This window comes from Panthera pardus, unplaced genomic scaffold (genome assembly GCF_024362965.1).
Source record: "Panthera pardus isolate Hobbes unplaced genomic scaffold, ASM2436296v1 HiC_scaffold_13, whole genome shotgun sequence".
In the NCBI taxonomy this organism is placed as follows: domain Eukaryota; kingdom Metazoa; phylum Chordata; class Mammalia; order Carnivora; family Felidae; genus Panthera; species Panthera pardus.
This window is the reverse complement of record NW_026526688.1, coordinates 44,651,219-44,679,043: the sequence shown is the minus strand read 5'-3', so window position 1 is coordinate 44,679,043 and position 27,825 is coordinate 44,651,219. Positions and strand designations below refer to the sequence as shown.

At 39.0% G+C, this 27,825-nt stretch overlaps 1 protein-coding gene across 3 annotated transcripts in view; it reads left to right on the top strand.

Moving 5' to 3' along the window:
- The window catches only part of BAG4 (BAG cochaperone 4), a 29,937-nt gene extending 2,538 nt beyond the window's left edge, over window positions 1-27,399 (top strand). Inside the window, exons 2-5 of one of the 3 annotated variants that reach the window (XM_019440780.2) lie at window positions 14,114-14,218; window positions 24,700-24,954; window positions 25,402-25,656; window positions 26,385-27,399. In XM_019440780.2, the coding sequence (XP_019296325.2) occupies window positions 14,114-14,218; window positions 24,700-24,954; window positions 25,402-25,656; window positions 26,385-26,870 (1,101 nt within the window). In that variant the 3' untranslated portion in view covers window positions 26,871-27,399. The remainder of the gene's footprint in view (window positions 1-14,113; window positions 14,219-24,699; window positions 24,955-25,401; window positions 25,657-26,384) is intronic. The other 2 variants (XM_019440781.2, XM_019440782.2) reach the window with 2 other exon arrangements.
- Window positions 27,400-27,825: the final 426 nt, after the last annotated feature.

The window sequence follows — 27,825 nt, the reverse complement described above, 5'->3', positions numbered from 1 at the left end:
ACCTGAATTGTACACTTTAAAAGGGTGGGTTTTATGCTATGATAGTCCTATCTTTAAAAAAAAAAATTATACGAGAAACAACATGTTGTAGTAGCGGTTAATTGTGAAGAAGGGCTATATATTTTTTTGTCTAAATCTGGAATAAGCAGGCAATGGAACTTTAGTTTCATGGGATCAGAGTGATGAAATGCTTGGCTTATAGGTAGGCAAACTAGACCGAAGATTAGGGGAAAGAAAAGAGAGGACCGATACACTTCTCCTTGGACTTGCAGTATTCTGAAGACAAAAGTGTGTTTTCTGGGTGAGGTTAGAGAAGTTAAGATTTTAGAATTGTGTAGGATGTTGTAAGGTATGGTTGGAGCATAGGTGTGCGTGTAAGATGGGTGATGGTGCTGGAGTAGGAGTGGTTGGCGATGAAGCTGGAATGTGTTATGGGTATTTGTAAACCATTTCAAGAATTTATCTTTCATGTTAGTGTTCTGGAAACTTGAAAAGCATAGGATGGCAATTTCTTACACAGCAATAGAAAATTGATGCAAAAGATATGCATGTTGTCAGATGTTGCAGATGTATTTTCCAAATCCATTGTCTTTTAACTTAATGTGGTTTTTGACATGTAATAAGTTTTACATTTTTATATAATCAAATATGTCAAAAAACAAAAGGTATAGGAGGGGGCGCCTGGGTGGCTCAGTCGGTTGAGCATTCAACTCTTGATTTTGGCTCAGGTCATGATCCCAGGGTCGTGGGATTGAGCTCTGCATTGGGCTTCATGCTGAGTGTGGAGCCTGCCTGAGATTCTCTCCCCCTCCCTGCCCCTCTCCCATGCTCATTAGCGTGCACACGTGCTCACGCTCGCGCGCTCGCGCGCGCGCTCTCTCTCTCTCTCTCTCTCTCTCTCTCTCTCTCTCTATCTCTCTATCTCGCGCGCTGCGCGCGCTCTCTCTCTCTCTCTCTCTGGGGGCCGGGAGGTATATATAGGAGACTTTTGAATCTTACTACTCAAAAAATGCGGTCCATGGACCAGACGCTTCAGTGTCACCTGGGGGTTGTTTGAAATGCAGAATCTCTCCTACTCCATACTTAATGCTGCAGTTTAGTAAGATCCCCAGGTGATTCTATGCTTGTTTATGTTTGAGAAGCACTGCTGTATAGAATTAAAGATACTGAGGTGATGTTGCATTGAACCACTACAAGGACTTGACTCTGTATTAACATATGTAAATATGCAGGGGAAGAAAATGGAAATCTAACTATCCCTGTTTTCTTTCTTTCCTTAACTTGTTAGTTATACTTACAGCACCTTTCCTGAACTAGCAGCATCTGTATCCCTTAAGAGCTTGTTGGAAATTATGTATGTTAGGCCCTGCCCCTGCCCTCCAGAATCAAGTGTGTATTTTAACAAGATCCCTAGGTGATCTGCATGTTACCCCAGAATGAGTCATCAGAGAGAGAGAGCTGAGATGGAAGCTGGAAGCTTCGGTGTCTTACAACCCAGTCGTGGAAGTGATAGACCATCACTGTGTGCTCTGCGTCATAGAGACCAATTCTGCTATGTGCTATGGTCACAGAGACCAATTCCGGTACAGTGTGGGAGCCATCACCACAAAGGTGAAAATACCACACTAGGGGATCATTGGGAGCCATCTTAGAGGGTGATTACAATGGGAAGGACTGGGGAAACAGCTCAGTTATGCTCTCAGAGTAGTTCAGAGGAGAGGTAAAAAAGGCAAGCATTTGAACAATGAATGTACACAGCTTTTTTTCAACATTTTATTACAAAAATTTTCAAACATACAGAACAATCAAACTACACAGTGAATACCTATGTAGCCACCACCTAGATTCTGTAATTAGCATTTATTATATTTGCTTTATCATACCTATGTAGCTTACTTTTACTTTTTTTTTAGGTTATATTTTTTTTAGTAATTTCTACACTCAACATGGGGTTCAAACTCAAAACTCCAGGATCAAGAGTCACATGCTCTTCTGATTGAGCCAGCCAGGCACCTCTATCTTACTTTTTGAATGCATTTCAAAGCAAGTTGCATAGATTTGAAAGACATTTTTAAAAGTGTATGTCAATTGGAAGTGAGGGAAGCTGGAGAAACAAGGTGATCCTGAGGTTTTAGTATTTCCTAGGAGTAAATATTCCATAGTAATAAAAAGGAAGAGGAACAGGTTTGTGTTTTTTTTTAACTTGTTTTATTTTTTATTTTTTTAAAATTTACATCCAAATTCGTTAGCATATAGTGCAACAATGATTTCAGCAGTAGATTCCTTAGTGCCCCTTACGCATTTAGCCCATCCCCCCTCCCACAACCCCTCATGTAACCCTCAATTTGTTCTCCATATTTATGAGTTTCTTCTGTTTTGTCCCCCTCCCTGTTTTTATATTATTTTTGTTTCCCTTCCCTTATGTTCATCTGTTTTAGTCTCTTAAAGTCCTCATATGAGTGAAGTCATATGATTTTTGTCTTTCTCTGACTAATTTCATTTAGCATAATACCCTCCATTTCCATCCATGTAGTTGCAAATGGCAAGATTTCATTCTTTTTGATTGCCGAGTAATACTCCAGTGTGTGTGTGTGTGTGTGTGTGTGTATACATACATATATATATATACCACATCTTCTTTATCCATTCATCCATCGATGGACATTTGGGCTCTTTCCATACTTTGGCTATTATTGATAGTGCTGCTATAAACATGGGGGTGCATGTGTCCCTTTGAAACAGCACACCTGTATCCCTTGGCTAAATACCTAGTAGTGCAATTGCTGGGTTATAGGGTAGTCCTATTTTTAGTTTTTTGAGGAACCTCCATACTGGTTTCCAGAGTGGCTGCACCAGCTTGCATTCCCAAGGAGGAACAGGTTTTTATGGGAAGATAATAGTTTAGTTTTGTACCAGAAGAACTAGTGATTGTTTAATAGAGAAGCTTAAAAAAATACAAAGACTTGGCAAGGGTTTATGTGCTACATTTATTTCATTTCTGTTGGAAGTCGGTTACTCATGGTGCTTATGATGTGCCAACCTCTGGATGCAGTGTATATGATTGATTAGAGAGAAGTTTATGATTTTGTTTTTGTTTTGGGTTTTTTGATGTCACCTTTTTTTTTCTTAAAGATTTTATTTAAGTAATCTCTACACCCAACATGAGGCTTGAACTTAAACCCCCAAGATCTAGAGTCACATGCTCTCCTGATTGAACCAGTCAGGTACCCATTGATGTCAAATTTTAGAGTCTGGCATCCAGGAGTTGTTGGTAGGACAAAACAATAGATGTGGAGTTAGGTGAGTGATAGGGGATGGCCATAGTGATTTGAGAGTTATCAAATTGAAGCATATTCGAGGTACTAAACTGGGTAATGTTCCCGTGGGAGATCTTTAAATAGTGATCTAGAATAGTGACAGAGAAAGAGGATTCCAGAAGGAGACAGTCAGAATACGTGGAAAGACAGTAGGGAAATCAGGAAAGTCATGCAATGCAAAGCAAGCAAGGCCGTAATATTGTTTTGCAGGTAAGTGATAATGAGAACTGAAAAGATGCTGTTGGATTTGGCAATTAAAAGGGCCTTGTTGATTTTAGTGATGACAGTTTAAAATCGTATTAAAAGTAATGAATGGGAGGTTTGGATGAAAAGACAACCAGTGTAAAACTGTACTTCCAGAAGTTTAGTAAATGAGAAAGTTAGCTGATTGCAAACCAGGATTGAGGGAAGAACTTTTAGGATTAGGTGATTTTGAATATGTTTGTAAGCAAAGGAGGGTAACCTAGTAGAATGAGAAGAAAGATGAGAACAAAAGAATAGAATGTGGCTTGTGGAAAGAGGAATTAAGAAGTGAGGAAAAGGGACACTTAGGTGGCTCAGTCGGTTAAGTGTCTAACTCCTACTCAGGTCATGAACTCACGGTTCAGGAGTTTGAGCCCTGCATCATGCTCTGTACTGACAGCTCAGAGCCTGGAGCCTGCTTCCGATTCTGTGTCTCCCTCTCTCTCTGCCCCTCCCTTGCTCGCACTCTGATCCTGTCCCTCCCCCCCACCTCGAAAATAAATAAAACATTAAAAAAAAAAAAAAAAGTGAGGAAGAGCTGGAAAACCATCCAAGCCAGAGGAAGGAAAAATCAGTTTGGAGTCAGAGTGGAGGAACATTGAAGGAGTTTATAGCTCTTGGTGTCCTTGATGAAGTAGGAGGTGAGGTCATCTGAGAGGAAGGGAAATGGCAGGGATTAAGCTGGGAACTTGATATGGTGAATATTTGAAACAGGTGCTAGGGGAAAGTGGAAAATTGTGGAGAAGCACGGGAGAGGCCCAAATGAGATTGAGAAAAAAAATTTTTGATGGTGGTCAATACAGGAACATAAAGTGCTTTTGTAGTGATTTGGACATAGATAGCTATAAAAACCATTTTTAATGTACTTTTCTAATTGTTTTTGTCTAATTCTTGTTAACAAGGTAAACAAATTTGTAAATGGAGTTTCGTAGCAGCACTAGTCAGCTTCCTCTGCTGGTTAGATTTGCTTGGGCTGGGGTCATATTTTGGAGGCATGTTGGTAAGTCACTTTGTAAATTTAATCTTGTATCCACTTCTTCAACCCTAGTTTTCTGTTTGTTAACTAGTTCTAAGATAAACGTGAAAGGAGTTGACTCCAGCCTTCATCTACGATTTAAGTATTTCTTCTCAAAAGGGAAGTAAATTAATTTATTCTTGCGTAATTTTGATCAAATTTCCAGTGCCATAAGAACTTTAATTCACATTAATTACTACCTCTTGTGAAAGCCTTTACTTACCTCTGTCTGGTTTATATCACCTTTTAGCACCTTTGTCTAGTTTCAGACAACAAGTAAAAAGTTTGGGAAGAGTTAAGCATGTGATAAAATTGGCAACTCAGTTTATAAAACAGAGGTCAGCTTCAGCCAGCTTCCTGTGAGACCAAATGCTATTTCATAGAATTAGTGTTGTGTTAGGAGGACCTTGAGCTGCAGACTTTCATCATTACTGGGGATATTTTTAGATTTGTTCCATTTTGTCCAAAAGGGAGGAAAAAAAGAAGTGAAGACAATTTTTTTATTAAGACTTAATAAAATTAATAATAATTCTTACTACTTCATTGAAGACCTTCTCCCATCTAAGTACTAACCAGGCCTGAACTTTCTTAGCTTCCGAGATCAGACAAGTTTGGGAGTATTCAGGGTGGTATGACCATAGACAACATTCTTTTTTTTTTTTTTTTTTTTTTCATTTTGAAAATTATGGTATAATTACATTCTCTAAATTGTACTTTTTTAAAGATATAGCTCTGTGAGTTTTGACAAACATATACAGTTATGTAACCACTACCATAATCAAGGTATAGATATTGACTTTTTTTTTTTTTTTTTTTAACATTTATTTATTATTGAGAGACAGAGCATGAGCAGGGGAGGGGGCAGAGAGAGAGGGAGACACAGAATCTAAAGCAGGCTCCAGGCTCTGAGCTGTCAGCACAAAGCCCAATGCGGGGCTTGAACTCACAAACTGGGAGACCATGACCTGAGCTGAAGTCTGATGCTCAACTGACTGAGCCACCCAGGTGCCTCTCTCTTTTTTTTTTTTTTTTTTTTAATGTTTGTTTATTTTTGAGAGAGACAGAATGTGAGCCGGAGAGGGGCAGAGAGAGAGAGAGGGAGACACAGAACCAGAAGCAGGCTTCAGGCTCTGAGCTGTCAGCACAGACCCCAATGCGGTGCTCCAACTCAGGAACCGTGAGATATGACCTGAGCCGAGGTTGGACACTTAACCGACTGAGCCACCCAGGTGCCCCTTAAATCTTTCATCTTCTCTTGGGAATCTTTTTTTTAAAAGATGGGTCAAGGGCGCCTGGGTAGCTCAGTCAGTTAAGTGTCCAACCTCGGCTCAGGTCATGACTCATGGTTGGTGGGTTTGAGCTCAGAGCCTGGAGCCTGCTTCGGATTCTCTCTCTCTCTCTCTCTCTCTCTCTCTCTCTCTCTCTCTCTCTCCCCCCCCCCCGCCCCACCTTCCCTGCTTGTGTGTGCTCTCTTTCTCTCAAAAATAAACTTAAAAAAAAAAAAGATGTAAGATTTAGTTTTCATTCACTTCTAAACCCTATTAAAATTATAGGAAAGTAACTTTCTTGTTTGTTGTTTGCAGTATCATTATGATCTCATTTGCATAACCTGAATAAATGTATGTATACACATATAAAACATATTCAGTATTTTCAATGCGTTTCAAGCAGTTGCAGTCATTTGATTTCTATTGCTTAAATGATCTCATATCATGCCAATGGGAGTTCCTTCTTCTTGGCTTCTGAGTCCTTTTGACATGACCCATTGATTTTTGTCACCTTCTGTGATTTCTGGTACAAGATGTGCCAGGCTTATTTTGTATATATTCTGTCCAGACATATAATCAACCATTCCTTTAAGAAGCCTTGATTTTTTTTTTTTTTTAAATGGGGAATTGTTTTCAGAAACATTTATGTCAGGACCTAGGCAGGAGAACAACCTACTTTAATTTATTTTTTATTTTTAATGTTTACTTATTTTGAGAGAGAGAGAGCATGGGGGAGTGAGAGAGAGAGAGAAGTAGAGAGAGAGAATCCCAATCAGGCTCCATCTATACTGTCAGTGCAGAGCCTGTTGTGGGGTTCAAACTCACAAATTGTGAGATCATGACCTGAGCTGAAATCAAGAGTCGGACACTCAACCGACTGAGCTACCCATGCGCCCCACACTAGTTCTTTTAAAAGAAAGAATTTGTTTTAGGAAATTAGTTAAGTGGGTGTTAGAGATCTCAAAAGGCAAAAAGAGAAAAGGGAGGTAACACAGAAGATGGTAACTGCAGGAAACAACTACAGTTCCTAGGGCTGGAAAATAAGAGAAGAGGTAAGGTTATTAGAACCAGCAAACTTGGAAGAATGGCCTGCTGGAGCTGGAATCCAGGAAGAGGCACTGCCTAGCTGCTGCTGGTCTTTCTGAGGGAGTTCTGGAAAACCAGAAGAATCTGGAGATTGCTACTAACTGCTGCCTCCAGGTTGAAGGGCATTGCTGGGCTGACACAGAAACAGCAAACAAGCAAACAGGAAGGAGCAAATCTCTTCTCTCCTCCTCTAACCTAGTGCCTCCTATGGCAGAACTGAATAGTAATAAGCAAGCAGCAGAGGAGAAATGTTCCAAATCCTGCATCACAGAAAAACATTGCATTTGCGGAGTTGAGGGACAATAGCTTAATAACTGGTACAGAAGTTAAATTTGTGTGCCAGGTGTACTGATTGCAATTGTGTTATCACTGCTTCTAGACCCTTTCAATGGACGGAGTTGTGAAATAGGTTTTTTTAATGTTTTTAAATTTTTATTTATTTTTTAATGTTTATTTTTGAGACAGAGGGAGACAGCGCAAGTGGGGGAGGGGCAGAGAGAGAGGGAGACAGAATCTGAAACAGGCTCCACCCTCTGAGCTGTCAGCACAGAGCCCGATGAGGGGCTTGAACCCATGAACTGTGAGATCATGACCTGAGCCGAAGTCGGACACTTAACCAACTGAGCCACCCACGTGTCCCAAGTGTTTTTTAATTTTTAAATTTTTTTTGCAAGATATTATTTTTTTAAGTAATCTCTGCACTCAACACGGGGCTTGAACTGATGGACAGCAAGATCATGACCTGAGCCAAAGTCGGGCACTTAACTGACTGAGCCACCCAGGGGCCCCATCCAAGACCATTTAATAGAGGGAAAGAACAGTCTATGGCACAACATACAATACCATGGCAACTGGATAGCCATATACAATAAATAAAGTTTGGACTCTCATACCATATATAAAAATTAGCTTAAAATGGATCATAGACCTGGATGTAAGAGCTAAAACTATAAAACAAAACTCTTAGAAGAAACAAGGGGTAAATCTTCATTACTTGGGATTTTGGAGTGGTTATGTTACGGAGTGTTAGATAGAAAAGGAAGGAAGCCTGGATTCTTTTCACTGCCATAGTAAAGAGTTACAGGGCAGCAAAAGCAGAGCAAAGTTTCATTAAGTACACTCAAGGGAGGAGCGGACCAGTGAAGACAGACAAGACCAGTGAAGACAGACCAGTGAAGAAACTCCGGGGTGTGAGCTTGTATCCGTCTTTTCTTTTGGGTGGGTTCTAGGGTCACAACATAGGCCTGGAATACATGATAGTCAACTATGTATTTCCTTTCCAAGAAGTATTGGAAATGCCTGCATGGGATAGGAAACAGCAATTATTATTTGTATTCTAGAAACATAGGTCAGATAAGGACAGGCACAACAAACTTAACTCTTTCTCTGCTGTGATAATGTAACCACAAACCAACTGCTCGATGAGTGGAATAAGGTAGTCCCTGGGCGGTCCTCAGTTGGGGCTCTCTGTCAGGACATGTAAGGTCCATTCTCCTGCTGCTCATGCCTAGCTTCCTGCCTAACAGTTTCTTAGATAAGACACCAAAAAGCACAACCAACAAATTTAAAAAATAGATAAATTGGATTTCATTAAAATGAAGAACTTTTCAAGGGACACTATCAAGAAAGTGAAAAGGAATAAAATGTTTGCAAATCATATATTTGAAAAGGGACTTGTATATAAGATACATAAAGAGCTCTTAAAACTAAACAGTAGGGGGCCTGAGTGGCTCAGTCGGTTAAGGGTCTGACTTCAGCTCCAGTCATGATCTCATGGTTCGTGAGTTCGAGCCCGGCGTCGGGCTCTGGTCTCAAGAGCCTGGAGCCTGCTTCAGATTCTGTCTCCCTCTCTCTCTGCCCCTCCCCCGCTTGCACTCTGTCTCTTGCTCTGTCTCAAAAATAAATAAACATTAAAGAAAAACACTAAACAATAAAAATACAAATAACCCAACATAAAAATGGGCAAAACATCTGAACAGATAATTCTCTAATGAAGACAAAAAATGGCCAATGAGCACAAGAAAAAAATGCTCAACATCATTAGTCATGAGGGAACTGTAAATCAAAACCACGATGAGATAACACTTCACACCCTCTAGGATGGCTATAAACACAAAACTATAGACAAACTATTTCTGACGATGTGGGGAAATCGGAATTCACACATAGCTAATAGAAATGTAAATTGGTGTAGCTGCTTTGGCAGTTTCTAGTTCCTCAGATTGTTAAACACAGTTATCATATGACCTAACAATTTCACTTTTAGGCATATACCCAGGAGAACTGACAATGTATGTTCACATAAAAAATTATTCATGAAGGGGCACCTGGGTGGCTCAGTCGGTTAAGCATCCAACTCTTGATTTCAGATTAGGTCATGATCTCTCCATTTGTGAGTTCGAGCCCTGCATCAGGCTCTGCGCCGACAGTACAAAGCCTGCTTGGGATTCTCTCTCTCTGCCCATTCCCTGGTTGTGTGCGTGGGTCCTCACACTCTGTCACAAGATAAATAAACTTTTAAAAATCTTTAAAAAATTTCATGAGTGATTACAGCAGCATTATTATTATAGTATATATTAAGATATATATTAAATATTTGTTATATTTATATATTATATGTAAATAAGTATGTAATATACATTAAATATATATTAAATATATTTTATAGTATTATATTAACATTAACATAATGTTATAATAGCCAAAAGGTGGCAACAGACAATAAAAATGTCTGTCAACTGATGAATGGATAAACAATGGAATTTATACACAATGGAATACTGTTTGACCACACAAAAAAATGAAGTAGCGATACGTGGTACAACATAGTTGGACTTCAAAAATGTTATGCTAAGTGAAAGAAGCTGGCCACAAGATATCACATATATGATCCCATTTATATGAAATATCCAGAATAGTCAAGTCCATAGAGATAGAAGTAGATTAGTAGTGGCACAGGGCTGGGAGAGTGCAGAGGTAGGAGGGTATAGCTAAAGGGTACCCTTTGGTATGTCCTTTGGAGGTTTTGAAAATGTTCTGAAATTGGTTCTAGTGATGATTGCACTTATCTGTGAATCTAAAAACTGCTGAATTGTACAACTTAAATGGTTAAATTGTAGTGAATTATATGTCAGTAAAGCTGTTAATAAAAATAATAACAGCAATGTTATGACTAACAGTTAACTAATGAGTGCAATTTTAGGTTTCTTTGCAGTTGAGCTTATCCCTAGCATATATTCCACTGAAGATGTATAGTAAAAATACTGCTATTTAAAAGTCATTTGAAATAATTCTTTCTTTCTGTATGGTTTTGTTACCAACTTGGTATTTAGTTATCGTATTCCTGACTTTTCCTGTAGTAAAAAAAAAACACTTCAAGAATTGTGGCTTCCAACAGTAAACATTTATTTCTTGCTCATGTTCTGTGAGTCTGCTGTAGTGACTCTTCTCCAGGCTCTAGGTTGGGTTTGGTTTGCTCTTGTGTCTTTTTGTTCTGGGACTGAAGCTGAAATCACAGCTCCTGTATGGGATATGCTGGTTTCATGGTGGAGGACAGGCATGCAAAAGAGTTGCTAGAGTTTGCATTAATTCCTAAATCCTTTGTTTGGAAGTGGCACACACACACATATTTGTTTCTTTTGCTTAAATGGTGAAATTACATTTTTAGGGGCACCTGGGTGGCTTAGTCAGTTAAGTGTCCGACACTTGATTTTGGCTCATGTCATGATCCAGAGGTCATGGGATCAAGCCCGCTAAGCTAGAGCTTAGCGCTGAGTGTGGAGTCTGCTTGGGATTCTCTCTCTTCTTCCCTCTCTTCTCCACTCCCCTCTCCCCAAAATAAATAAATAAACTTAAAAAAGTGTTAAATTACATTTTAGAATATAGTTATACTTGTACGTCTAATTCAAATCCACTCTATACAATACTTCTGATGTTTCTCCATTTATTATTTTTCTTTTCTAGTGTGAAAATACTGGTTCCCAATACCATTGTTCTATTTATTTCCTCTATTCTGAAATACACACAAATAGTTTAAAAATTAAAATGCTAATATCACTACTGAGAATATTCTACATAAAGTTTAATATTTCTTTGTATTTATTTTGCCTTTAGAATGTATACCACTGAGGCTATCCATTCAGAAACCTGTTCAGGAGTTACTTGAATGAATTATTTTTTGTGTGTGGTTATCCAATTTGTTAGTTTTTTAATTTATTTATTTTTTAATGTTTACTTATTTTAAGAAAGAGAGCACAATAGCATGAGTGGGGCGTGAGCAGAGAGGGTGGGAGAGAATCCCAAGCAGGCTCTGTGTCATGAGCATGGAGCCTGAGCTTGGCCCCAATCTCACAAACTGAGATCCTGACCTGAGCTGAAATCAAGAGTTGGATGCTTAATGGACTTAGCCACCCAGAAGCTCCAGGAATCGGCTTTTCATAGGACCAGAGGCACTTCCTTCACGCTTTCTGGGAAGACAATGGCAGATAGGGTGCATTCAATTTAGTTAAGTAGGAAGATGGCACTTCTGATTCCTTTTTCCTATTTTTTTTTTAAGGTGAAATATGAGATAAAGTCAGTTGAAAAATGAGGGATGGGCTAAGAGGATACTGGTAGATTTTTTTTTTAATGTTTATTTTTGACAGCAGAGACAGAGCACGAGCAGGGGAGGGGCAGAAAGGAGGGAGACATAGAATCTGAAGCAGGTGCCAGACTCCAAGCTGTCAGCAGAGAGCTTGATGTGGGGCTCAAACCCCACACGAACTGTGAGATCTCACGAACTGTGAGATCATGATCTGAGCTGAAGTCAGGGCTCAACCAACTAAGCCACCCAGGCACCCCAGGCTAAGAGGATATTAGAATTTGAGGGAACAAGAAGAGTGGAACTATTCTGGAGAGTGAGATGAACATTCTAAGGAAGTGTGGTCTCTACTTGAGATTTATGGCCTCTAAATAAGTGAAACCAGAGCTTGTGTTTCTCCACCAGTATTTAGAGGAAGTGCAGATGCGAAGTCAGTGGACAGTTGGGTTTAGACAGGGCTGGTTTTTTGCAGGGTGAGTGTATCTGAGGGAAGCAGTGGCAAAGGATTAGGTGTTGGTAAGCTGAGGAAGGAAGGAAGTGAGGACCTGGGCAGGGTGAGGGATAGGAGTGTGAAGTAGTGGAAATGCGGGTACCTCAGAGAGTCAGTAGGCGAGAACAGGAACCTGGTTCCTGCTAGAGGAACCTAGTTCTGGAGATTTAGGGATTAGTTCACCACTGCCAGGGTGAGTCAGCTTCAACTCTTGTCTTTTCATCTTTACTCACAATTCATGTTCTTGGTAGAGAGAAATCAGTTAGTCAAATGCTTACCCTTTCACCAGGGGAAGGAAGGGAGGGCATTATTAATTGGGGGCATCTGCCTGATTAAGAAATTTGGTAGTTAGGATCTGAAGTATGCCTGTGATCTTTTTTTTAAATCTTCTCTTCTCTAATTTCTGCATTATGTAAAGGAGATGCTACTTGCCCAGCTTGTATAATGTCTTATGGAATAGTTTCGTGCTTTGAAAACAAAGCATTATGAAACTGATTAGTGCAGTTAAGCTAAGATGGTGACAATTAAACTCTGATTACAACTGCCAGTGAATTTCTTTGTGAAACAATTTGAAGATCTTGTTTAAGCTTAAAACTATAAAGTTCAAAGGGAAATAACTTCTAGGAACAAGTGTATACATTAAATAGACTCTAAAATTTTTTTGAGTTGATCTAGTCTCTTGGAGTTTATTGGCTTATTGCAAATCATTAACTCTTTGAGTTGTAGTGCACAGCTGTAGAGATTAATGTCATAGCTAGATTTTCTTCTTGGAGTGGTAGTTGTTCTGTATCAATTCCTGATGCTGGAGTTAGTTGTAGACTGCCAGCAGAAGGTGTAGCCATATCAGAAAGCAAAGAAATATGAAAAAACTAGTATGGCAGGCCAACGAGTATTGAAGTTGTATGTGTTTGAAGTAAAGTTTAGTGGTACTATTTTCAAGCTTCAAAGTTGTTGAGATAGGCAAATATTACTCTTTAAAAACAATTTTTTTTTATGTTTATTTTTGAAGGTGAGAGAGCATGAATGGGGGAGGGGCAGAGAGCGAGGAAGACACAGAATCTGAAGTGAGCTCCAGGCTCTGAGCTGTCAGCACAGAGCCTGACTGCTGTGCTTGAACTCACAAACTGAGATCATGACCTGAGCTGAAGTCAGATGCTTACTGACTGAGCCATTCAAGTGCCCCTGGGCAAATACTATTCTTAACAGTGCCAAAGAACTATATTCTTGTTGTGCTAATTAAATTGGTAGTGATAGGATTGGTGATTGGAGAGGGACAAAGGAATCTAGGTCTCTGGTTTTGATAATCATCTTAACATAGTAGATTTCCTTTATATGTCATTTGGTATCATAATGCATAAGAATAGACCTAGATAGTCAATAATTGCTTTTTCTAGGGCATGTGACTTACAATATAATATTTCAAGCATCAATTTAATAATGAGTGATTTTATAGTAAAGTTCTCTTTTTATTTTTTATAGATTTTTTTATTTTTTAAATATAGTTTATTGTCAAATTGGCTAACATACAGTGTGTACAGTGTGCTCTTGGTTTTGGGGGTAGATTCCCGTGATTCATCGCTTACATACAATACCCAGGGCTCATCCCAACAAGTGCCCTCCTCAATGCTCATCACCCATTTTCCCCTGTCCCTCACCCCTCCAGCAACCCTCAGTTTGTTCTCTGTATTTAAGAGTCTCTTACGGTTTGCCTCTCTCCCTCTCTGTTTGTAACTAATAGAGTTTTTTGTTTTTTTTTTTTTTGATTATTCATTTTGGGAGAGAGAGAGAGTCCATGTGCAACTGGGGAGGAGTAGGGAGAGAGAATCCCAAGCAGATTCTATGCTGTCAGCATGGAGCCCTACACAGTATGGAGTCCCATGCAGGGCTTGAACTCATGAACTGTGAGAACCCTGAGATCATGACCTGAGCTGAAACCAAGAGTCGAATGTTGAACCAACTGAGCCATGCAGGTGCCCCATTTTATAGTAGGGTTCTATTGCCTTTTTTTTTTTTTTTTTTTTTTTTTTTTTTTTTTTGATAATTATACTTGCCTCTATCAACTTTTCAATATGATGTAAGAATATTATTAAAGGTGACTTTTTTTTCCCTCCTTAGGACCAGCCACCATATCCTAGCTACAATTCTAACTATTGGAATTCTGCACCACCTAGGGCTCCATACCCAAGTACATATCCTGTAAGACCGGAAATGCAAGGCCAGGTATGGTCTAAAATTGCCAGACTTTCTGAATTTTTTCTTAATATACTGATTTTCAAAACATGTGAGATTTCATAATAATGATGTGTGGGTTTTTGTTACTTAATGGACTCTGTCTTCATGTTTTTGTCTCAGAGATGAAGAAATATCTGGGCAAATATTACCCTTAGCAAAAGTAGTTTGAAGCGTAATAGATTATTTCTTAGGACCTGGAAACAATAAACATAAAATGTACTTATTTTTCTAAGTTTGACTTTTTTTTTGAAATATAATTGACATGTAATACCATATTAGTTTCAGGTATATACTGTAATGATTTGATATTTGTGTCTATTGTGAAATGATCACCACAATTAAATCTAATTAACATCTATCACCACATATAGTTACAAATTTTTTCTTCTGATGAGAACTTTAAAAAAATTTTTTAATGTTTATTTATTTTTGAGACAGAGACAGAGTGCAAGCAGGGGAGGGGCAGAGAGAGAGGGAGGCACAGGATCTGAAGCAGGCTCCAGGCTCCGAGCTGTCAGCCCAGAGCTGCATGTGGACCTTGAACTCACGAACTGCGGGAGATCATGACCTGAGATGAAATCAAGTCACATGCTTAACTGACTGAGCCCCCCAAGCCCCCCAAGAACTTTTTTTTTTAATGTCTTTTTTTTTTTTTTTTGAGACAGAGAAAAACAGAATGTAAGCAGGGGAGAGGCAGAGACAGAGGGGGACACAGAATCCCAAAGCAGCTCTAGGCTCTGAGCTGTCAGCACAGAGCCAGACGCAGGGCTCAAATCCACAAACCATGACCTGAGCGAAGTCAGAAGCTTAACTGACTGAGCCACCCAGGTGCCCCTGATGAAAACTTTTAAGATTTATTCTGTTGACAGCTTTCAAATATGCAATACAGTATTAACTATAGTCACCATGCTGTATCTTACTTACTCATGACTTGCTTATTTTATAGCTGGAAGTTGGAAGTTTGTACCTTTTGACCCCCTTCAGTCATTTGCATCCCTGGCCCCACCTCTAGCAACCATGTCTGTTATCTGAATTTAGGAATTTTTATTTTTTATTAAAAAAATTTTTTTTATCTTTATTTATTCTTGAGAGAGAGACAGGGTGTGAGCAGGGGAGGAGCATAGAGAGAGGGAGACACAGAATCTGAAGCAGGCTCCACCCTGTGAGCTGTCAGCACAGAGTCCCACGCGGGGCTCAAACTCATGAACCACAAGATCATGACCTGAGCTGAAGTTGGACACTCAACCAACTGAGCCACCCAGGCGCCCCGAATTTTTTTTTTTAAGATTGCATATGTAAATGTGATCATACAGTGTTTGTCTTTCTCTGTCTGACTTATTTCCATCTGTGTTGTCACAGATGGCAACATTTCCTCCTTTTTTATGGCTGGGTAATAGTAAATTGTTTTTGTATACACCACATTTTCTTTATTCATCCATCAGTAGACACTTAGGTTGCTTCCATGTCTTGGCTATTGTAAGTAATACTGCAATGAACATGGGGATTCAGATATCTTTTTGAGTTAGTTTTTTTGTTTCCTTTGGATATATTGCAAATAGGGGCATTACTGGGTCACTCTATTTTTAATTTTTCAAGGAATCTCCAAGCTGTTTTCTTTCCATAGTGGCTATACCAATTCACATTCCCAACCAACAGTGCACAAGGGTTCCCTTTTCTCCATATCCTCACCAGCACTTATTATTGTCTTGAGAATAGCCATTTTAACAGGTGTGAGGTGATATCTCATTGTGGTTTTGATTTGTATTTCCCTGGTGATTAGTGATGTTGAGCACCTTTCATGTACCTGTATGTCTTCTTTGGGAAAGTATTCAGGTTGTCTGCCTATATTCTAATTGGATTGTTTGTTTTTTTGCTATTGAGTTTTATGAGTTCTTATATATATATATTAGTTATTAACTCCTTATCAAATACATGATTTGAAAATATTTTCTTCCATTTAGTAGGTTGCCTTTTCATTCTGTTGGTGGTTTCCTTTGCCATGGAGAAGCTTTTTAGTTTGATGTAGTCCCACTTGTTTACCTTTATTTTTGTTGCCTTTGCTTTTGATGTCAAAAAAAACTGACCTCTTAGGACAAATATTTAATTTTAAATATTTCAAGTAACTGAAAAAGTACAGAAAATATGTACATCTTTTTTTAATGTTGATTTATTTTTGAGAGCGAGAGAGAGAGAGCAAGGGAGGGAAAGAGAGAGAGGGAGACAAAGGATCTGAAGCAAGGTCTGCACCAATGCAGGGCTCAAACTCAGGAACTGTGAGATCATGACCTGAGCCGAAGTTGGATGCTTAGCTGACTGAGCCATCCAGGTGCCCCCGTACATCTTTTTATCCAGCACCTAGCTTTGTCAAATTTTTTTAATTAAAAAATTTTTACTGTTTATTTATTTATTAAATGTTTATTTTTGAGAGAGAGAGAGAGTCAGAGTGTGAGCTACGGAAGGTCAGAGAGAGAGGGAGACACAGAATCTGAAGCAGGCTCCAGGCTCTGAGCTTTCCGCACAGAGCCCATTGCTGGGCTCAAACTCATGAACCGTTAGATAATGACCTGAGTGGAAGTCGGACGTGTAACTGACTGAGCCATCCAGGCGCCCCAAGCTTTGTCAATTTTTAAGTTTGCCACATTTGTTTCAGATTTTTAAAGGGGGGGTAAAATAAACCCAGTTGAAGTCACATATAACACTTCTTTCTATTTCCTGAAGTTATATTTTGATCTCATATGTGTTTTTGTGCTTGTACTACTTGTATACACATTTATATAATATTATTTAACTTGTTTTTAAACTTGATATCAGTGGTTTCATACTAGCATTCTCCTGCAGCTTGCTTTTTTACTCAACATTGCTTTCCATTTTTCTATTGGATACATTTGAGGAAGGAACTTTCCTGGAGTATGGAATTGTTGGGGTTTGGTATATATGCTTATTAAATATAGCCAAATTACTTTTCACCATGGTTGTATCATTGTGGAAATGAGGAAATGTTTAAAAAGTTAGTCACCCATAATCTGCCAACCGTAATAAAGCAATAATTGTCACATTTTTTTTTCTATTGAGGTACCATCTTTGCATATGCAAATACTTTTTTTAAAAATAAGACTGTAGTATATACAAATTTAAAGCAGTTGCATTTTAGCAGCTTTCAAAGGATCTGAATTTTAGATCCAGGTCAGAATTCTCTGTAAACTGATATTTTCTGCAGAATTAAATTTTCAGATCACCATAAAACATTAATATAATTCTTATGATAGATTTCAAATAGTCAAATAATATGTTCAATTCTGTTCTGACTTACTGGTGATACGGAGGCTGAAATAATGAAAAGAAGTTTCTTTATGGGGCTGAATAATTAATTCATTAAAAGAATCATGTTCCTGGGGTGGCTGGGTGGCTCAGTCGGTTAAGTGTCCGACTTCGGCTCAGGTCATGATCTCGCCGTTTGTGAGTTCCAGCCCCGCATCGGACTCTGTGCTGACAGCTCAGAGCCTGGAGCCTGCTTTGGATTCTGTGTCTCCCTCTCTCGCTGCTCCTCCCCCACTCATCCTCTGTCTCTCTCTCTCTCTCTCTCCTTCAAAAATAAATAAAAAACATTTAAAATAAAATAAAAAAAGAATCATGTTCCCTTTTTTTCTCATCAATTTGGTTATATAATCCTTTAAGATTGATTTTGAGCCAGAAGAATTCATTGAAGTTAGAGCAAGATTTGCTTATTTTACTTAAAGAAAATCTAAAAGCAATTGATTTTTCATAATGATTATGTGTAAATCAACTTTAGGATAAGGTTGTAGGAGATCATGGAACACAAAATAAAGAAAAAACCATGTTACTACTTAATTTTTTTTTAATGTTTATTCATTTTTGAGAGACAGAGACAGAGCATGAGTGGTGGAGGGGTAGAGAGAGGGAGACACAGAATCCAAAGCAGGCTCCAGGCTCTGAGCTGTCAGCACAGAGCCAGATGCAGGGCCCGAACTCACAAACTGCAAGATCATGACCTAAGCTGAAGTCGGACACTCAACCGGCGGAGCCACCCAGGCGCCCCAAAACCATGTTACCACTTATCACAGACTTGTATTTTACTTCTGTCATCTGCATTCGTGTGACTGAAATTGAGAGGCACACATTGTTATTGCTTAATGTGATACGCTTATGGTTTGGCCATATATCATAAAATTCACCCTTTAAATGTACAATTCAGTTGTTGTTAGTCTACTCACAAGATTGTGCGACTGTCATCACTATCTATTCTAGAATATTTTTATCAGTCCAGTTAGAAACTGTGTACCTATCACCCCATTCTTCTCTCCCCCTAGCACCTGGCAACTTTTAGTATACTTGTTATCTCTATGGATTTGCCTATTCTGGACATGTCATTAAACTGAATCATATAACATATATTCTTAAATGTTTATTAATTTGAGAGACAGAGGGACCATAAGTAGGGGAAGGGCAGAGAGAGAGGGAGAGAGAGAATCTCAAGTAGGCTCTGTGCTGTGAGTATGGAGCCCAACATGGGGCTTGATCCCACGAACTGTGAGATCATGACCTGAGCTGAAATCAAGAGTCAGATGCTCAACAGACTGAGCCACCCAGGCACCCCAGGAATCATATCACATTTGATATCTTGTGACTGGCTTTTTTCTTTTAGCATAATGTTCATCCATGTTGTGACAATGTATTGATACTTTGTTCCTGTCTGTGGCCAAGTACTATCCATTCCATGGATATACCACATTTATTTTATCCATTTATCAGTTGATAGAAATTTGAGTCTTTTTCACTTTTGGGCTGTTATGAATAATGCTGTTATAAACATTTGTTTGCTAATTTTTATGTGGACGTATGTCTTTTCTGTTGGTTATATATGTAGGAGTGGAGCTACTGGGTCACGCGGTAGGTAGTTCTGCTGTGTTTAACACTTTAAGGAGCTGGCAAAGTTCTAACAAAAAATGCTGAAGTCCTTTGATAGGGTTCTGAATTGAGAAACCATGATACAGAAAGACACTGGTCAGAAATTTCATTTAATTTGAAGGATAACTAGGTTGTAAACTACAGCCTATTAAAAACTGGTCAGGAGCTCCTGTGAGACAAAAATTGGAAAAGTTCTATAAATAGAGGAAGCAACCTGTGGATGATCATAGATTTGTTAGTTCCAAAAATGAGTATTAGAGAAATTCAAGTTGATGTCGACTGCTGAAGATTATGACTCTTGGAGCACTTTTGTGGTGAAACTTTCCATGTTTTTCAAGAGAAGCACAATAGGAGGAACTGTGTTGCTGAAAGGTAATCTGTTTTTGCTTGGATTGGGTCTGTTTGCTGTAGAATGGAAAGGGAATCCGCCGAACAGTGTATCGCTGTCCGTGTGAGAGACTTGACCACTTTTCTCCTCTTTGGATTCTACATCTATACAACAGTCCATCAACTGTGAAATTGACTGTTGGAAGAAGTATTCATATGGGTGATTGTTAGCTTGCAAGGAGACACCAGATGATGTGATGTTAGTTTGACTTTTGAATGCTAGGTAATATCTATATTTACATCTAGAACAAGAGTAGCAGCTGGGATTTCTGAGTTTCCAGTCTCTTTTTTTTTTATTTTTTATTTATGTTTTTATTTTTTTATTTTTTTAATATTTCTTTTTTTCAACGTTTTTTTATTTATTTTTGGGACAGAGAGAGACAGAGCATGAATGGGGGAGGGGCAGAGAGAGAGGGAGACACAGAATCGGAAACAGGCTCCAGGCTCCGAGCCATCAGCCCAGAGCCTGACGCGGGGCTCGAACTCACGGACCGCGAGATCGTGACCTGGCTGAAGTCGGACGCTTAACCGACTGCGCCACCCAGGCGCCCCATCCAGTCTCTTGATTTCTTCTGGAAGCCAGAATGAGACTTTTACAGAAATTTAATAACTGTCAAAGATTTTACTTAATTCTTATAGTTTCTCTTTCAGATTTTATCTGTTGCCGTATCAGCTGACAGTTTTCGAATTGTAACTTCTTTTCCTTAGACACAAGTTTCCCTTCAGTAAAATAGTCTACTTGGACACTGATGAAGTTGCTCTGGTCCTGGCAGCCCGCTGGATTCTAGACACACTTGGGATTTCACGACATTTGTAATAGCATAAATTTTTTTTTTTTTTTTTGCTACAAAAGTAATACAACTTTATTACTAAATATTTGGGAAATAAAGAAAAGGAGGAAAATACTAATTTTGCCATCCTAAAAGATCTATATTTTGGTAAATTTGTTTTGCATTTTTCCTGTTATGTTTACACAGCTTTAAACTTATTGTATATAAACTTTTTTGTATGGCTTTTCATTTATCATATGTTTCCTGCATGTTACAGGGTAAAATAAGAGGTGAAGGTTTTTTTTTTAACATTAAGGAAATTTTCAAACATAATCAAAAGCAATGACAGTAGCCCAATAATCTCCTATGTACTCATCTTAGCTTCAGTAAATATCAGTGCACAGACTTCTTGTTTCATCTGTATCTTTGAGTTATTTTGAAGTAAATTCTGGACACCATATTATTTCACTTGTAAATACTTAAGTATATATCTTTAAAATGTAAAGAAGATTTAAAAACATAACAATGTCATTTTTAAAACTTAAAAAAACTAAAAATAATTCTTTAATAATTAAATGTCCGGTCAGTCTAACAGTGAATTTTAAGACAATAAAATTCCCTCAATGAATAGCCTGTAATGTACTTAATCATTCCATTATTAGAGGAAATTTAGGTTGTTTACAGTTTTGTGTGATTATAAATAATGCTGTGTTGAACAAATTCATGCCTATAACTTTTTCTGTAGTTGAATCTTCTCCTTAGGAAGAATTTCTAGAAGTTGAATAATAGTACAAAAAGCCACATGATGTTTTATCAAGTTTCTAACAGCATACATTATATTAAGGATTCTATTTTTAGGCACATCTAGGTGGAAGATCTTAACAGCCCTCCAGTGGCTTTAACAAGGGGTGGTTCAGTCATCCCTCTGGTTAGGGAATGCCTTGCTGGATCTTCCAAGCACCTGTCCTTGCATGGAATTTTTTGGCCATGTGGTGATAACACCCTGTCTTTTATCCTCTTGCCATAAAAATATAGCTAAGAGTTTATTTTCTACAGAATTATGATTGTCCTGCCACTTTGATCCATCTCATTTTAAAAAAGAATTATTTTGAGAGACGGAGAGCCGCAAGCACAAGCTGGGGAGGGACAGAGAGGCAGGGAGAGAGAGAGAATCCCAAGTATGCTATGCACTATCAGCGCAGATGTGGGGCTTGAACTCATAAACTGTGAGATAATGACCTGAGCCAAAATCGAGTTGGGTGCTTAACTGACTGAACGACCCAGATGTCCCGATCCATCTCATTTTTTGATGTGTTAGACTAGAAATCAAATTTGACTATTATTTTTTCGGTTATTAGCAGCTGTCTTTTTAAAAAAATTTTTTTTAATGTTTTCTTTATTTTTGAGACAGAGACAGAGCATGAGCAGGGGACGGGCAGAGAGAGAGGGAGACACAGAATCTGAAGCAGGTTCCAGGCTCTGAGCTGTCAGCACAGAGCCCAATGCGGGGCTCAAACTCACAAATGGTTAGATCATGACCTGAGCCAAAGTCAGACGCTTAACCGACAGCCACCCAGGCGCCCCAGCTGTCTTTTTTTTTTTTTTTTTTAACTGAGGTGTAATTAACATGTAACATTGTATTCGTTCTAGATGTACAACATAATGATTCAATATTTGCATACATTGCATAATGATCACCACAGTAAGTCTGGTTAACATCATAGGATTCTTTGCTTGTTTTTCTACCCGAAGTGGAAAAGATTATGTAGTCTTAGACAAGTACTGGAAAACTTGATTCTGTGTTTTTATCATTTAAAAAAGATGAAGCAGAAGTTAATTGAAACATTAAGATAGTCATTTAAATGTAAAGTTTGGCTGTAATTCATTTGGATATCTAACCTAGGATTCTGGGTGCCAATAGTAGTGTGGATGGGTGATTTAAAACTATAGTGAACAGGGCGCCTGACTGGCTCAGTCAGCAGTGCGTGAGACTCTTGATCTTGAGGTTCTGAGTTTGAGCCCCACATTGGGTGTAGAGATTACTTAAAAATAAAATCTTAAAAAAAAATGACAGCAACACATGAGGAATTTGCCCCTATAGTCTTTTTTTTAAACATTTTATTTTTTATAATTTATTTATTGTTTAATTTACATCCAAGTTAGTACCATGTGGTGCAACAATGATTTCAGGAGTAGACTCCTTAATGCCCCTTACCCATTTAGACCATCTCCCTCCCCCCCCCCCCCAACAACCCCTCCGGAAGCCATCTGTTTGTTCTCTATATTTCAGAGTCTTTTATGTTTTGTGCCCCTCCCTGTTTTTATATTATTTTTGCTTCCCTTCCCTTCCCTTATGTTCCCTGTTTTGTATCTTAAATTCCTCACATGAGTGAAGTCATATACTTGTCTTTCTCTGAGTTATTTCACTTAGCATAATACCCTCCAGTTCCACCGGTGTAGTTGCAAATGGCAAGATTTCTCTTTTTGATTGCTGAATATACTCCATTGTGTGTGTGTGTGTGTGTGTGTGTGCGTGCACACACACACACCCCCCACATCTTCTTTATCCATTCATCCATCGATGGACATTTGGGCTCTTTTCATACTTTGGCTATTGTTAATAGTGCTGCTATAAACATTGGGGTGCTTGTACCCCTTCAAAACAGCATACCTGTATCCCTTGGATAAATACCTAGTAGTGTAATTGCTGGGTCATAGGGTAGTTCTATTTTTAATATTTTGAGGAACCTCCATACTGTTTTCCAGAGTGGCTGCACCAGCTTGCATTCCCACCATCAGTGCAAAAGAGATCCTCTTTCTCCGCATCCTCGCCAACATCTGTTGTTGCCTGAGTTGTTAACGTTAGCCATTCTGACAGGTGTGAGGTGGTATCTCATTATGGTTTTGCTTTGTATCTCTAATGATGAGTGATGTTGAGCATTTTTTCATGTGTCGGTTGGCCATCTGGATGTCTCCTTTGAGAAGTGTCTATTCATGTCTTTTGCTCATTTCTTCACTGGATTATTTTTTGGGTGTTGAGTTTGATAAATTCTTTATAGATTTTGGATACTAACCCTTTATCTGATACGTCATTTGCAAATATCTTCTCCCATTCTGTCGGCTGCCTTTTAGTTTTGCTGATTGTTTCCTTCACTGTGCAGAAGCCTTTTCTTTTTTGGTGAGGTCCCAATAGTTCATTGCAGCCTGTTGTTATTTACTTGGGAAGCAGAGTGGGATAGTACAAAGAACGTGGGCTTTTCATGGGCTTTGTACTTTTCAGATCTGGGTTCATTTCTTGATATTGCCATAATAGTAATAACAACAATGATATTATAAATAATTACTATCTATTGAGCATACCGAGTGCCAGACCCTGTGCTAAGCATTTATATATATCAGCTCATTTAATTTTCACAGTAGTCCTACCAGGTAAGTTTATGATTTCCATTTTTCTGGTAGAGAAAAGCTCAGAGAGATTAAACACAAAGCCTGTGGCAGAGCTTGGTCTCTCTAGTCTTCTCTTCTTTTTTTTAATGTTTACTTTTATTTTTTTAATGTTTATTTATTTTGGAGACAGCAAGAGACAGTGCAAGTGGAGGAGGGGCAGAGAGCGACGGAGACACAGAATCTGAAGCAGGCTCCAGGCTCTGAGCTGTCAGCAGAAAGCCTGATGTGGGGCTTGAACTCACGAACCACGAGATCATGACCTGAGCCAAAGTTGGACGCTTAACTGACTGAGCCACCCAGGCGCCCTGCTTTAATGTTTATTTTTAAAAGAGAGACAGACACAGACAGACAGACATAGCATGAGTGGGGGAGAGTCAGAGAGAGAGGGAGACACAGAATCTGAAGCAGGCTCCAGGCTCCAAGCTGTCAGCAGAGAGCCTGATGTGGGGCTTGAACCCACAAACTGTGAGATCATGACCTGAGCTGAAGTCGGATGCTTAGCCGACTAAGCCACCCAGGTGCTCCTCTAGTCTTCTCTTTTAGTTGTACCCTGGTTATTTTTTTCTGTGACTAGCCATTACCTTAGGTCTCCCAGGACCCCTCTCTAGGTGGCAGGCACAGGTTCTCCACTGTCAGTTGTAATTGTTAGGTATACTTACGGAAGTGTTTGGGAAGCACAGCCCTGAGGCCTTCACTTCCTCATTCATCACAATATACCCTGTCATTGCTACAACACAGACTCTACAGTGATAATCTGAGTTTAATATATGGTATATGGCCATAATACATGAGAGAAAGAATGCTTCACAGATTGCTTAGGCAGTTCATATTTTCATTAGTTACTGACCTTTGTCCCTTCCCAAACTTTTCAAAGTTGGGTATTAGGTCAGGGCACTTCAGTTCTTCTACTCAGTCATTTTTTTTTTCTTTCTTTTACAGAGTTTGAATTCTTATACAAATGGAGCATATGGTCCACCATACCCTCCTGGCCCTGGGGCGAATACTGCATCCTACTCTGGGGCTTATTACACACCTGGATATACTCAGACCAGTTACTCTCCAGAGGTTCCAAGCACTTACCGTTCACCTGGCAACAGCCCAGCCCCAGTCTCTCGTTGGCTGTATCCTCAGCAGGACTGCCAGACCGAAGCACCCTCTCTTCGGGGGCATGTTCCAGGATATCCTGCTTCACAGGTGAGCAGTTATCTGTTGGGTTTTTATTTGTTTCATATTCTATGAGTGATACCATGTTTGTTTCTCTGTCCCTTCAAGGGGAGTTCTGATACATCTTAATTTGTTATTCCTTATAGCATATGGGTCCACTTATTTCTCGTATCTTGGGACAGATTTATGCTATAATTTAGCCATTGAATTTTAAGCCTTCTACCTTCTGAGTTTGATTGTCTCTAAATCTGCCCCTGGTATCTTCAGAATGAAGCTTTTTTTGGGCGTGAAGAAATGACTGCAACTGATTAGAGATGCTACCACTTAGCCTGGTAGCAGCCAAAGTACATCTGTTAAGGAGAGAGGAAGCATCTCAATCTGTTGATACTAGAGTTATTTTCATTACTTCGTTCAGGTTTTTTTGTTTTTGTTTTTGTTTTTAGCAGTGACCAGCATATTTCCTTCCTTTCAATCTAGAACCCTGGAATGACCCTGCCCCATTATCCTTATGGGGATGGTAATCGTAGTGTTCCACAACCAGGACCAAATGTACGACAACAGGAGGACTCATGGGCTTCTCCTGGTGCTTATGGAATGGGAACCCGTTACCCCTGGCCTTCAGCTGCGCCCTCAGCACCACCTGGGAATCTCTACATGAGTGAGAGTACTTCATCATGGCCCAGCAGCAGCTCTCCTCAGTCCCCTCACTCACCACCACCCCAGCAGCCCAAGGTAGGAGGCCTTCTAAACATTGTTCTTTTCATGTTTGGGTAATTGAAAAGGCACAACATGAAACTTTCCTGCGTTGGTGTGTATTAAATGGGGACTAATTGCAAAAAGTTGGTGATTACTACCTATAGCTTTAGCCCAGTTTCTTCCTCTTTTTTTTAATACACTTTATTTTTTAGAGCAGTTATAGGTTCGCATCTTTTTTGTAAAAGACAGAAAAACGCTCATTTACTGTTTGTTGTAATGCTATCTGAATGTTAAACAAAATCAAAGATTGCATTTTATTATCTCAGTCAGTACACAGAAGACGATATCAATGTGAAATTATATAAGCCACAGACATAAACATCATTTGTCTGTGGCTACATTCCTTTTTAAGGTCTGTCTTAGGTTTTAACTCTTCAGAGGAAGACTATCTAATTCCTATTTATTAAGTTACTGGGTGGATTGTGAGGTGGAAAGGAGCGATTGTGAGGTGTTTGTGATGATGAACACTTCAGGGTAGATTCATTATACTCAGGAATTCTCTGCCTTTTACTGGACAGAGCACTCCTTTTGTCTTTTTAGGGTTGTGTTTTCCTCAAATTGTTAAGGAGGGATGCCTAGTTTTTTTAGTGGGGACTCTTTTCATGTACCTTCACGGTCTGGTGAAAGATGTTGGCTAACCACTCTGATGTTGATGGATTGCCATTAAAACAGCTCTTTTCCCCTCTTTGCTCTCCCACTCCAAGGACTCCTCCTACACCTATAGCCAATCAGATCAAGGCATGAACCGGCACAACTTTCCTTGCAATGTCCATCAGTACGAGTCCTCGGGAACAATGAACAATGATAATTCAGATCTTTTGGATTCCCAAGTCCAGTACAGTGCTGAGCCTCAGCTGTATGGTAATGCCACCAATGAACACCCCAGCAATCAAGATCAAAGTGATAATCTTCCTGAAGAGTGTCTATCTTCAGATGAAGGTACTCCCCCAAGTATTAAAAAAATCATACATGTGCTGGAGAAGGTCCAATATCTTGAGCAAGAAGTAGAAGAATTCGTAGGAAAAAAGACAGACAAAGCATACTGGCTTCTGGAAGAAATGCTAACTAAGGAACTTTTGGAACTGGATTCAGTTGAGACTGGGGGCCAGGACTCTGTCCGGCAGGCCAGGAAAGAGGCTGTTTGTAAAATCCAGGCCATACTGGAAAAATTGGAAAAAAAAGGATTATGAAGGACTTAGAACAAAGGGGAAGCCTGTTACTAACTTGACCAAAGAACTCTTGATTTTGGTTAATTAACCCTCTTTTTGAAATGCTTGTTGGTGACAAGAAGCAATACATTCCAACTTTCCTTTGATTAAAACTTGAAAAACTGGTAAAGGACTTGAAAGAACATTTTAGTTATGAGTTGTTTTCAGTTTTCAGACCAATGAATGTAATAGGAAACTGTGGAGTTACCATTATTGCCAAGTAGACTCACTCCTTAAGAAATTTGTGGATATCTACAAGCTGCTTCTTATCAGCAGGAGGGAAACATGCTTTATGTAACAGGCTTATCAAAAACCTACCAGATGAGACTGGATATAATCTGAGGCAAACAGGCTCTGTTTTTTTAAACATCTGGATTACTTGTCACATTTTTGTACATTGTGACTGCTTTCAACATACACTTCATGTGTAAATTACAGCTTGGACTTTAGCCTTCTTGGACCTCTGTTTTGTTTTGTTATTTGCAGTTCATAAATATAGTATTATTCTCTACTACTTGGTACGTTTTGTAGTAATATGTTTAATATAATTATTCAAGAGACTATATTGGTAGCCCGATAGTATGGCAATTCTGAATGAATTTCTATCTTTGCACCACTTGAACATATTGCAATGTGTATTGAGTTCCTGAGGTATCTTGTCTCCTTTTTTGTATAGATCTTTAGGGTAGAGTTTTACCACTCCTACTTTTCATGTTAATAGTGGAAGGCGAATTGGGAGATGGCGGGGCATAGGAATGAGATGTTTGTGGCCATTTTCTTTTTTGCTTTTTTATTATATTTGGATAAAGATCCACCTTAAAATTTCCTTAATCCCCTCCTGCCCCCCCCCCCCCATCGTCTTTTCACTACTGCTGCTTCCATGTAGAGCATTTTGATAGGTAGGGATGAAAAATTAAATGCCACAGTGAGTAGAAAT